At 39.6% G+C, this 12,694-nt stretch overlaps 3 protein-coding genes across 6 annotated transcripts in view; 2 read left to right on the top strand and 1 right to left on the bottom strand.

Moving 5' to 3' along the window:
- Positions 1-2,383, bottom strand: part of suco (SUN domain containing ossification factor) — a 38,011-nt gene extending 35,628 nt beyond the window's left edge. For all 4 annotated transcript variants that reach the window (XM_029429298.1, XM_029429297.1, XM_029429299.1 and 1 more), the window contains exon 1: positions 2,116-2,383. In XM_029429298.1, coding sequence (XP_029285158.1) covers positions 2,116-2,168 — 53 coding nt within the window. In that variant the 5' untranslated portion in view covers positions 2,169-2,383. The remainder of the gene's footprint in view (positions 1-2,115) is intronic.
- Positions 2,384-3,734: 1,351 nt separating this feature from the next.
- Positions 3,735-8,274, top strand: tmed5 (transmembrane p24 trafficking protein 5). Its single transcript, XM_029429577.1, has 4 exons — positions 3,735-4,056; positions 4,644-4,741; positions 4,825-5,005; positions 6,113-8,274. Exons 1-4 carry the CDS (start codon positions 3,874-3,876, stop codon positions 6,329-6,331), a joined length of 681 nt encoding a protein of 226 aa, XP_029285437.1. The 5' UTR covers positions 3,735-3,873; the 3' UTR covers positions 6,332-8,274.
- A 1,160-nt stretch (positions 8,275-9,434) lies between these two features.
- Positions 9,435-12,468, top strand: pigc (phosphatidylinositol glycan anchor biosynthesis, class C). The gene is made up of 3 exons (XM_029429576.1): positions 9,435-9,559; positions 10,235-10,466; positions 10,700-12,468. The coding sequence occupies exons 2-3, from the start codon at positions 10,239-10,241 to the stop codon at positions 11,438-11,440; spliced, it is 969 nt and encodes a 322-aa protein (XP_029285436.1). The 5' UTR covers positions 9,435-9,559; positions 10,235-10,238; the 3' UTR covers positions 11,441-12,468.
- Positions 12,469-12,694: the final 226 nt, after the last annotated feature.

The raw sequence follows: 12,694 nt of genomic DNA on the forward strand, positions 1-12,694 counted from the left end.
TAAAATTACTGATGCCTTGGAAACCTTTGAATTACAGCAAGGACTGCATTCCCCGTTCCTCTGTTCCCAATGGGATGTGTGAGAGCTGGCACAGAGGAGTGAGAAACCGACAGCAGCACGCTAAAAGGGGTTTGCATCAGTAATGAAGTCTGTGTGTGTGGTTGATTGGTCATTAGTTAGTGTGTGGGAAAGTGAAAAAGTGCACCAAGGTTTTAAGCATGCAAACACCTGACATGAAAAGCTGGTTACCAGAAAGCTGTCTCATACGTATATATTTAATTTATAATTCAATAATCCCATGGACATTTGAAATGACTAAGTGCAAATGTGCAGATACCTCAGTCAGTATCCTTGTTTGACTGGCCTTCAGGGAGGCAGGAGAGCAGAACTCTCTTCTGCCATAACTGTTTTTATGTTCTCATGCTGTTCTTTCTACTTTGTTTGCCTGCTATAAAGATGAAACGGTACACTAAATCGTATCTGAACAATGCCTGAAATCTTTTGGAAATAATCTAATCAAGGGGAATGGTATCATTCTTCAAAGAAAAAAAAAAAGTACAAGGGTTACAGAGACAAAGACAAGGATTTACCATAGTAAAAAAAGAGTAAAATTAAATGATTTCCTCGAAACATAATGAAAGAAGTGACTGTACATCTTTCACATCAAGTATTGTGCCATCTGGAAGAGCCAAATTGTTGGAGTTTTACAAACTGAAGTATTAAATGTTACTTTCTACAATTAATAATCCACCAAAGGTGTCTTTGTATTTATTTTTTCAAACAATGAGGCCTATATTATGCATATTAATATTCTGTCTCCAAAAGAACAAAATTGTCTAACGGTCTACATTGTCAGGAAAAGTGACAGTGTATGGTTATCACAAAAACAAATGACACGTAGAGAAAGACACAACACACTGCAAGTCACACGTTGAAGGGTTTGCTGCTATTGAGTCACCAATCTTGTTAAAGGTGGCATGTTAGCTGGCCAGTTAATCCCATTTCACAAACCCTGCATATCGTTACCTACGCTGTCCCTCTGAGATTAAACTAATTCATGAGTTGTGTTAATCTACTTGATGTCACATTTTAGTGCACGTACTCCGGAGAGGAACTACGTACAAAGACACACACTATGTTTTATAATATATATTTACATTGTTGAATGCATCAATGGAGAGGTTGCATCTATACAGGTATAATGAGGTTTAATTAATCAATTTACACTGGGGATTTCACCATACTGTGACTCACATTTTGCAGTGGCTCATATGATGTGTATTGACACTTATTGGACATACATTTAGTCTGTTAATGGTGACCAGCACTGATTATTTGTTTTGTATTTTGAGTAATTTATGAATTAGGCTAACAATGTCAACATATCCAGCATTGCTTTCACAAATGCAGATAAATGTTTGCTTTTCTTTACTTCATATGATAATAAATTGAGTCATTCTGCATTCAAATACTTGTCCCAGACTAAATAAACAATCTTTTAACATCAGTTTGGATTTGGCAACATTTCTGGCATTTTCCAGATGGATATCTCGATTAATTAAAAAATAACCCATTGAGAAATAATTTATAGTTGAAGCCCTAAATTGCAGGGAGAGAAACCTTTAATTGTAACATTATAAATCATGAAAAGAAAGCATACACAGCTTGTCACTTTCAATATTCTTTGAGCAACATTAACGTTACCAGCCATCAGATAAGTAACGTTTTCATCCACAGCCCATGTTCACTGGTTTAGATTAGCTAGCTATGTTGCTATTCAACAGCTGGCTAGCTAACCTACGAACCAACTAAAAAAGCATTTCAACAACAAACTTTATCAACCATTAGTATCAAGTACCGACATAACCATGCAAAGGCTAAAAGGCAACTAAACATCACACCCACATTGCAACTAGCTGATAGTGTTAGCTGTGTAGCAGGGAGGATTCATGTCCCTGAACATTGATGACTGACGGATATTATGCGGCAAAAGACTCATTCAAAGCGACGTGACGGACAGTATTATTTACACGAAACGTAGTTCACCTCTTGTTACGACTGTCATTTGTCTAACATGTCATAATAATGTGAATGTAGATGTCAGACTTAGCTTACCAGCACAGGAGAGCTACAATGAGGGACACCAACAAAACGCGCAGCCTCTTCATTATCTTCCCGCGGGGACCAACATCCTCGCTCTTTGGGTTTTTTTCTTATCTCTCTCGGCAACACAATACACCGAAGACACGTGCTTTGTTGCTCGAGGGACTGTTAAATACAAACAAACTGACTGTCCTCTGTGGCTAAAAACCTACACTAGAAGTGTGAAATTATCATTTTGCGGACCAGTTGTCCGCTTCTTTTTTAGCTCGCGACTGCTGTGGACTGGTAGCTGGCTCTTGGTAAATTCAACCCCAGCTCCACGTCCGACCAATCAAATCAGAGCTGTGGATTTGTTGACCAATCAAAGGACACGTGTCAACAGCGTGTATGACTATACGCCCCCTGGACTGATGGTGAGTTGGTTACTGTTCTGTGGAGCAGAACGAGTCACCTATATCTTGATAAGCAATATTCTCGGTTGTTGCTTGATTGTCCGATATCAAACGTTTCAATATGAATGACTAATGTTGATATCTTTGTTTTCTTAAAGCAAATAGTCCAAATCACTTGATGAGGTGTATGGTGAGGAATGTGAACACTGTGTACTTTTTTCCTCCTTGTGTTAACATCTTCATAAAGTACAAACATTTATATTTTAAAACATCATGAAAAGGTTTTTCAAAAACATCCATTTGTTGTTAGAGCTCAGCATTCATTGTAAGGTAGTTACATTTGATAATTCTAACCTGTATAATGTATTTATCATATACAGTAAATATCTGTATCAATATATTTTACTTTTCTATTTTTCAGTTTCAGTTGACAATGTGCCATTCAGGGTGGGGGAAGGGAGGATGAGATATTTTAAAGTCATATTTAAAGTATTTTAAATATGATTTGCCTCTCTGGTCTTGAACATATCCCCTCCTCCCTTTCCCCTATGCTTCCTCCATCATCATTTGCAGTTGATACATGTCATAATGTATGTGCTTGAACAAGAATACCATGTTTGTATACTTATGTTAAAATACTCCATGTCCAGTATCACAGATGTATGTAGAAGCTAATGATTTGTTGTTATACTTCACTTAACATTCAGTATTGAAAAATAAATATATTTGATCACTAAAAAACTGTATTATTTTCATGTTTCATGTTTTGGGACGGAAAACCTTTAGTAGGAATTCCACAAATCTTTAAGATTTAAAGCCTCATTGAACTTGAAGTCTATAGAATATAAAACTTTTAAACCCCAAAAGCCACATCTATAAGTGTATATGTTTATATGTATGTATTGTCAATCCTCTTCCTTCTTTAAATGTGTAACTTCTATTGGCAAACCGTGCTATTAATATTAAATAAAGAATGTCATTTCTGTTATTTCACTCTATCATCTCATCTATTTACTCCATTCACCCCACATGGAATATAATAACTACATATCCCAAAGTGCAATTCGGGAAGAGGCCTAAAATGTGCCTGTGCTTTTTTCTTTTTTTATTGTAACTAATGTATATCAAATGATGAATCTAAATCAGTGTTACCTCAAATAAAATAGTGAAGTGATCCGACATTGTTTGAAGTCTAACAAAAATAAATAGTTGTTTTAAACAGGCGGGGTCCTGAGCGTTTGACAGTCTTCAAGTGAGAACATTTCAACAGATGTGAAGTTTGGGCGAACATAACTAGCTGCTTCGTCGCTCACTTATCAATACAACTATTGTAACACCGTTGTTGGCCCTTTTGGATTTGTAGGCACACAGATTGACTATGGAGGTAGTCCGGGTAATGTTGTGTGCCCTGTCGGTGTATGTTGCTCTCGTCTCGGAGAAGTGTGTTGCTTCCTTCTCTCAGTCTATGGACAGCGACTTCACGTTCACTCTACCCGCCGGTCGCAAGGAGTGTTTCTACCAAACTATGAGGAAAGATGCTTCACTGGAGATTGAATATCAGGTGACAAACACTCACATAGGATAATCTTGTATGAAATGTTAGCATTAGCTGAGCAAACCCAAACAATCTATCTCTGTCTGCCAAATCGGTGATAACCCTTGAGCTAGTCAACATTGACATAACATTGCACTTGTTGATAATCCCTTTTATTATGATTACTGTCACGTATTCACCATGTTATGGTTCTCATTTACAGATTATATGAATACAAACCACACTAAATACAATTTTCCTTTCCGAAAGAGAGCCAACAGGTTATGTAGCTCACATGTTCATGTTGTTGGGAACCTGTTCGGCCTGTTAGTTTAAAACCATGCATGGATATCTGAATCTGACTTTCTGGTGTCTCTAGAAATGAGGTGGGTCCCATGTGTTTCACACATCTGTTGTAGTGTCTACCGTGGAGGACAAGGTATTTAGGCTCATTGCTGGGGAATAAGACCTTGAAAGGGAAAACTAGCATTCTTCAAATTCAGAGATAATATCAACCCACACAAACTTGCAGTATTATTTTTCATGTCTCTGTTTTCTAATATTTTCTCTGTCCCCTTTACTTATTTTATGTGAATGTCCTCTACTGTCCACAGGTATTAGATGGAGCAGGTCTCGATGTAGATTTCTTCATCTCTTCTCCTTCTGGCCAAGTGCTGTTCAGTGACTACCACAAGTCTGACGGAGTACACACGTGAGTTACATAGGTGATCTAGGGGACATGCATTACTGACAAAGATACATGTAAAAGCTCTTACTGTCTGTGTTTCCCTCCAGTGTTGAGACTGAATATGGAGACTACATGTTCTGCTTTGACAACACGTTCAGTACCGTCTCTGAGAAGCTCATCTTCTTTGAGTTGATCCTGGACAACATGGAAGTCGAAGAAGACCAAGACGAGTGGAAGGAGTACGTCCATGGAACAGACATGGTGGACATGAAGATGGAAGACATTATGGTGAGGATGCAGAGCTGTGTTTTTTTTGTTGAGGAACTCCTGAGCCTGAATGCCACGAGTGAGAAGTTAATACAAAGTGTCGATTGTTTTATTCTCACTGAGTGTTTCAGACTTTGTCCCTCTCTTGTCTGCCAAGATAATTTGTCACTGTGCCACCTATGCTGAAAAGATGACATGGGGGGTGCAAAGTGACTCAATAGGATGCCAATAAAATAGCACGCTGTCCACCACAAAGAAGTTTTTCCATAGTAGGGAGTGGGTAGTCCCACAAACTGCACTAACACAGCGACACAATGAAGCTCCTCTAACCTGCTGACACATTGTATTTCCTATATTTTGTTTTTCACAATAAAAGCATCCCAGTATTTTGCAAGTGGAAAGCTTTTAATGTGAAGCAGCAACAGCAGGGAAGGTTCGGTTTGTATTAGCAGTAACTTAACGCAGCTCCAATGTGACTTAAATCCATTAGTAAACAGTCAAATAATACTGATGTCTATTAAAGTATAAACCGGAACACTGGAGTGAAACTAAACTCCAAACTCCAAAGATGCAGATACAGAAGCCGCAAAAGCCCCAAGAGCTGAAAACAGGGAGACTTTTTTTAAAAACATCTTTCTCTCTAGTCTCCCGCACAGACATGCACGAGTGAGGATAGTGTGGAAACGCTTTTTGGCACGCCGCGGCTAAAAGCAGACAGACCCAGGGCCATGGAAAACCCCTGATACATGCAAAGTCACAAGGACGGTGTCACAAGAATAGACATTCTCGTGAACTCTCACCTATTGGCTCAGCTTGCAACACAATAGCCTGCAACGCCCCTTCACCAGGAACCTTTATTTGTGTCAGAAGTCAGATAGACCTCACTTAAAAAAAAAAAGGCAGGAAATGCATCTTCCAGCTGTGCAGGAAGTTGTTTTCCCAAAGAGGGAAAACACCTGATCTTTGTTTCAAACTGAAAAAGATCTAACTCTCATTTCGATCACTCTGCTTTGTAAGTTTAGTTATTTTAGTGTCTTGTACATAAGAGGAGCAATGTAGTTGAAAGTTTTTATAACCGTTGTCTGGCCAGATTCTGTCACTCTGACCCGTGTGTCTCCTCTCCTCCAGGACACCATCAACAACGTGAAGGCTCGGCTGGGCAAAAGTGTGCACATCCAGACGGTGCTGCGGGCGTTCGAGGCTCGCGACAGAAACATCCAGGAGAGTAACTTTGACAGGGTTAACTTTTGGTCGGTCACAAATCTCATTATAATGATGATGGTTTCAGCGGTTCAGGTCTACCTGGTCCGCTCGCTGTTTGAAAATAAAAGGAACATTCGTACATAACACAACCCCAAACGGTAGGGACAGAGAGAAGCCCTCGGATATCTTTGGGATTTTTTTTCAACAGATATCCTGGTTTGTGACTTTTAACACAAGATGTCAATTGTACACACACATATGCACGCACACACAGGTTCACATATTGACATTCGTAATAACAAGGAGTTGTTGCTCCTGTTCTCAGTCCACTGGAGTTTGAGGGAGAGCGAGAGTCCCTGGTTGCAACAGGAACTTATAACTATCAACTCCTCCTCTTTGCAAACTCCCCCATGTTACAGAACAAAAGTCTCTTTAAAACTTGTATATTGTTTTATAGTCTTCCCTAGCAGCTGTAATTCTTCAGAGAACAGAACAGACGCAGCATAACAAGCATGTTTATGATATGAATATTTTTCTAACGGAGCCTAAAGTTACCAGGCCAGTGGCCAATTGCAAAAAGTGTCTTCTTTTCTTTGGACATGTTTTTATTTGAGATAAACTAGATGAAGAAATGATATGGTGTCTGAAGAATTTGATTTATATATCTGCCAAATAAGAGTGGGAAGTGCAATCAGTCAGCAAGTCTTCCCCAGACAGTAGTTACTCTTGAAAATGTACCTGTTGTGTGTTACTAATACACCTTAATGGTTCGTATTTAGCCTTTTGAATATTTCTCCCATTGCCATGGACATTTGTGTTGTATCTAGAAATGTAGTCACACTTTCCATTTCATGCCGATTCTGTAAAATCAGGTGTTTAGGTGCCACTAATTCTGCTCTTTAGCACTCCAAATCTCTTAATGACTACTGCCCTACTCGCCTCTGCCATGACTTGTGGGCTTGTGGCCTAAATGGCAGCCAGCTTCGCTGCCCTCCTCTGTGAAGCCTCACTGCTGCTGGTAGGTGTCTGCTTTCAGACACCTACTGTGTGAAGATGTTGGGCCTGTCTCTCACTAAAGTCTATTTCTATCTTCCTGACACCTGGAAGGTTATTAACACTACCTTATGGGTGCACTGCTCAGTTTAATATGCACAAACCACTCACTGCCTTGGCTATGTCAGCATTCTTTTTAAATTCTTGTATTTTGTTTGATATTCATATTTAAAGGAGGCATTACAAACTATCGGATCATTGTCTCTGATGCCACAGAACAACATATTTTGTTTGTCTTCATATCCTTTTAGAACATAAATTAACGTTCTGGTGTGTGAGTGAACGAGCAGCTCAAGAGATTTTTATGTCATTGGTTGCATACAGTATTAAGACACTACCGTTGATTGTGATTATGGTTGCGTAGGATTTATTTTACTGTTACTGAGCTCCACAGGCAAAACAGTTACTCACTACCCTGCTGGAAGCTTCATATTGCCATCTTCTCAGTTTGCTCTGTGCTGTAAGATAAATATCAAATGGTGAGTTCATGCCTTCATAGTTTAGCGGCCTTGTGTTGGAAGTGCTGTAAAATCAAGCTTTGAGCAATCTAATTGTTTTAAAATGATACAGTTTTGCCAAACCGTATGTACATATTGTGGGTCCCTGCAATAACATAAGATGGGTGTAAGAAAATGGCCACTGCCTCAGTTGCAGTGCTTTCTACTATGCTTCATTCCTCTGCCCACATGATCTCACTGTGGTATCCAGTGTTTAATTTAAGTATGTATGTTGAGATTCTATCACTAAGTGATGGATTAGTAATATGAAGTTGCAGTTTCTGATTTATTTTTTAAAAAGTGCTTCAGAGTTTAAAAAATAAATAAAAGAATACACATATGTTAAAAGGTATTTCCGTGTTGTGGAGTTGGAGATTGTCAAAGTTTCTGAGTCAACAGTCAAACTGAAAAGTATTTTTTACTACCCTGATGGAACAGTGGGGGGGAAGAGGGAATGTGACGTTCTAAAGATAATTATTCAACTAATGTGCTGTTGTTGTAAATGTGTATAAATTAAACAATCATACATTTTTCTGACTTCTGTGTTTCTCTTTGTTCCAACTGAGCAAAAACATTTTTGTTGATTTATTGTGCCGCATATGGAGACAGCGTAGCAAACTGTTTGGCAGCTACCTGTAGGAAAGCTAGGGCTTCTTCACATTGTCCAGCAGCTCCGATGAAATAAGAGACCAAATCATTGAGCTGCTGGACAATCTGGTGTCTTCTTCTGGATCTTGTGGTTCTGAGATGTGATGATTAGACACTCCTTTAGACCTGAGACCCCTGCCAAGTGCGGTGGATGCAGCCCAGAAGAGCTGAAGGGAAAGCAAGTGGTATTGGGCTTTTTTTTTTTTACATCATCAGGACTCATCCTCACAGTATTTCACTTTGATTCATTTACAGACACTTACTGGTCTATCAGACGCTGTTTGGATGATCTAATTCTGGAAACATGGCCTTTGTTAAGACACGACGCACTCCTCAACTAAATTCAAAGATATAAAAAGAGACCGCTAAGCATCAGAATACATCAAGGAAACACCTGTAAAGAGATCAAATCCATTCCCAACCGAGGCTTCATTGCGTTGGCAGAATGTACCTCGTTGCCTGGTGTTTGTGGCTCCTCTGACACTGTGCTGGAGCTGCTGAGTTTACTGGCTGCCCGAGTCGTCACATAGGAGACAGACGGCTGTGGTGGTCCTTGCACTGGGATGCCACTATTTGACAGAATATAGATGAGGTTATCGATGAATATCACAGTCAACAACATGATGCATGTATTTAAAAGTGACACACGTCAAAAGAACAATTCATAGGTTACCTTTTTGCAGAAATGTTAGTCTGTTGGTTGACCGGTCTTCTAATGTTCGCAAAGAAGGGGACTTGTATGTTCAAGACAGACACCTTGTCAAAGAAAAATATAAGGACATTTCTGGTACAATGTTGGTTGTTTATCTTCCTAAAGCACAGTCTAATTGCATTGCTTATGTCACTTATTTTAGGCAGAAGACTGCCTCAATTGGAAGCAGGCTCCCTCCTTAAAACACTGGATCAGAATTACACTACAATTTGGGAGATTTGCTCTACAAGGACCTAAGAATGATTTTTAGAAGTGTTTTGTTTGGGAATTTCACACACATAAACCAAATCCAAAGTGGAAAAAGATGACGTTATGAGTATGAAGTTGACAGACGTCGGTGCCTTGTTTAAGAATCCAGCAGCAGGGGGCGTCTATGGCTGTAGCTCTGATTAAGTCACTTCACTTCCGGCATAATGACAGGATGATGTTGTAGCATCGGCGCCGAACAAAATCCCATCTCAAGTAGGTGGAAAAACCTTTTGAGATCTTTATAGAGATTGTTTAACAGATCATCAACGTGTTTGTGTTCATACACACACACGTACATATGTCATGTTGGGTTTTATTGTCGTGTCAAAGCCGGAAGTACCGATAGTTTCATGCTAGCAGCAGAGCAACACCGGTTAAAAGCCTGTTCAGCTGAACACAAACGCACCACCAAAAGTATGATTCAAGTGTCATTAGACAAGGTTAAAGCTGATGATTAAATCAAAATCAATTATGTGGCAGATAGCTTCCAAGCTAACATTTAAAAAAGCTAATATTTGACTACAAATTACTTCACACTGTTGTTGTTAGGGCACACTTTGTATTTTTTTAATAAAGTGGGGGGAAGAATTGTTGATATGAAGGGCTCATTGTAAGTTTACAAAAAACAATACTTCATAGTTTCAGGCGATTACACACAAATGAAAGCATATTTATGAATACTATATTCCATTTCTTCCAGAGATCCCCCTATTAATCGTACACACTGGACCTTTAACATCTGTCATACTGGGAATATATTGAGCTGGGGAAATATATATATATATATATATATATATATATATATATATATATATATATATATATATATATATATATATATGCTCGTGTACAATTCTTGCTCACAAATCTGTTTTTGTGTGTGGTCAGGGTGATGGGGCCAGACAGTGTCCCAGGTCCAGCTGTGCCGTGGCGGAAGGTGCTGTGGGAGCAGCAGCCGTTCCCTGATAACTATGTGGACCAGCGGTTCCTGGAGGAATTACGGAGGAATGAGGGTATCCGGCAGTACCGCTACTGGGCTGTGGTGAAAGAAGCAGGCTTTGTCGGAGAGCAGCTGTCCTGTGTGGCCATTTTTATCACCCTTTGGCTCTACATGGAGCAGGTAAAGCTTTAGATAAGTCCGTCTTCGTAGAGCACACTGTGGCTTTTTAAAGGGATAGTTCAGATTTTGTTCAGAAGTGTATGAGGTACTTATCCAGACAGGAGTACCAGCACGGAGGCTAAGCAGTGTACTGCTGTGTTGACCATGAATAAGTACTTCATACAACATCCAAACTATCCCTTTTAATGTATAGAATGTATAATTAATCAACTTCTTCTCTGCTTTCCTCACAGGGTCTGCTGTCCCCTGAGACTCTGTTGTGGACCAGCCTCGTCTCAGCCCTGCTTGGTTATGGACTGCACCAAGCCTTGACATCTCAAGTTCAGCCAGGCTGTGAGCCTCGGACGCGTCTGGCCGACTTACAGAGTGCCACTATTTTTCTTTCCTTCACCTTTGGCTTCTCGCCAGTTCTGAAGACACTAACCGAGTCTGTGAGTACCGACACAGTGTATGCCATGTCTGCTGTGATGCTGCTGGCCCACCTGGTGTCGTTCCCTTACGCCCAGCCCTCACCTCCTGGAAGCCTCTCCCTAAATGCAGCCCTGTTTGCCTCTGTGTGTTTAGCCTCAAGGTTACCTGGGGCTCTACACACCTTCGCCATGCTCAGCTGTGCCCTGCTGGTGTTCGCCCTGTGGCCCTGCCTGCTGCATAGGCTGAGGGAGAAAGCCCCTCGCCAGTTTACTGGGGTGTGTGTGGGAGTGTGTATCGGAGGAGTGGGTGGTCTGGGGTCCCAGTGGCCAGGGGGAGCTGTGCTCTTAGCCCTGGCCTTAGGGAGCGTTACATTACTCTGCCCCTTGCTGCTCGTCAGACTGCAGAGGCACAAGGACAACATCCAGGGACCCTGGGATGAGGCTGAGATTCACGAGGATCTCAGCCACTTCCTTCACAAATGGACAGAGCCAAGAGGAGCACAAGTTGCTGCTGACCTGACATTTAAAAAAGGTGCAAGCCAATTAAGAATTTTATATGAATGAATTTACTGTTGGTTTGCAATATTAGGTCAGTGCTGTACATCTAAGAAGACAAATGCTAACTCTTTAATCACTGGTTCACATCTGTTTGGACAGCCGTGACAACTTTTTATACTCTTAAAGAGAATATGAAGATGTTTTTAATGCGATTGTCTTATAAGTGTTGACTCCAGAAGTTGTATGGAAGGTATCGACTAACATGTGACGGTTACTTACATTACTGAACACATTGTAATGCTATGCAACAGTTTGATATCAGTGATTTAGTATTTGTGGGAAATGTTCCATGTTTTTATGGTTGTGTTTGCTGTTAGTGTTGCGTATGAATGGACGGATGCATAGCGTGTTAAAATTAAGCATTTGAAGTACAAAAAGTAAAGTTTACTCCAGGGATTACCGGATGGAAATTGTACCTGGACTGCAGTGAAAGTGTAATATATTTTAGATGTGAAACAATTATCAAATAGTTCGCAACTATTTTGATAATCGATTAATAGTTTCAAGCAGTAAGCAATGATAAAACAATTCAAAGAGTTCAGCCTCTCCACTCAGATGATTTCTTCCTATGCTTTGTCGCATAGCATTGGAAACTAAATATTTTTGGGTATTTTGACTCATGTTTGGCTCTGTAAAGTTGTGATGGACATTTATTGACTATTTTTAGACGATTATTGAAAAAAATGATCGATTAATCGTAATGAAAATAAATCGGTAGTTGCAGCCCTAGTGTAAAGCAACAATAATTAAATATTAGCCTCAAATATATCGTCAGCGGTATTAATGCTTATTTTAACTAGGTTTCCATGTTCTGTTTTGTATTGAGGGCCAGTTTGCTGGTCAGAAATGAATGACAGTAATGAGAGCTTTTATTATATTGAACCCTAACCTTTCTAATAATGTAGTATTGCACAGCTAAACCTGGGAGAAGTCGAGCATAACCCGCTCCTGTGGAGTATCATACAGGGCAGAAATCTGCTGCAATGTTGTCGATAATTTGGTCTTATAAATATTAAAGAATTTCCAAGAAACAATCAAATACCTCAATGTTTTTATATCTCTTGTCATTTTCTTCTTATATGAGGACTTTCAACAAGCTGTGGAAATAATATGATCTTTTGTCAGATTGTTCAACTAAATATTCAAAATAAGTTGAAAATCAAATAATTATAATACAAAGAATAATTGAAAATCTAAAAAATAAATAGACGTTAGAAAAGAGTAATTCATCAACCGTGTTTCTGTAAGTTTCTAAGAACA

This window comes from Cottoperca gobio, chromosome 4, assembly GCF_900634415.1.
Source record: "Cottoperca gobio chromosome 4, fCotGob3.1, whole genome shotgun sequence".
Taxonomy (NCBI): Eukaryota; Metazoa; Chordata; class Actinopteri; order Perciformes; family Bovichtidae; genus Cottoperca; species Cottoperca gobio.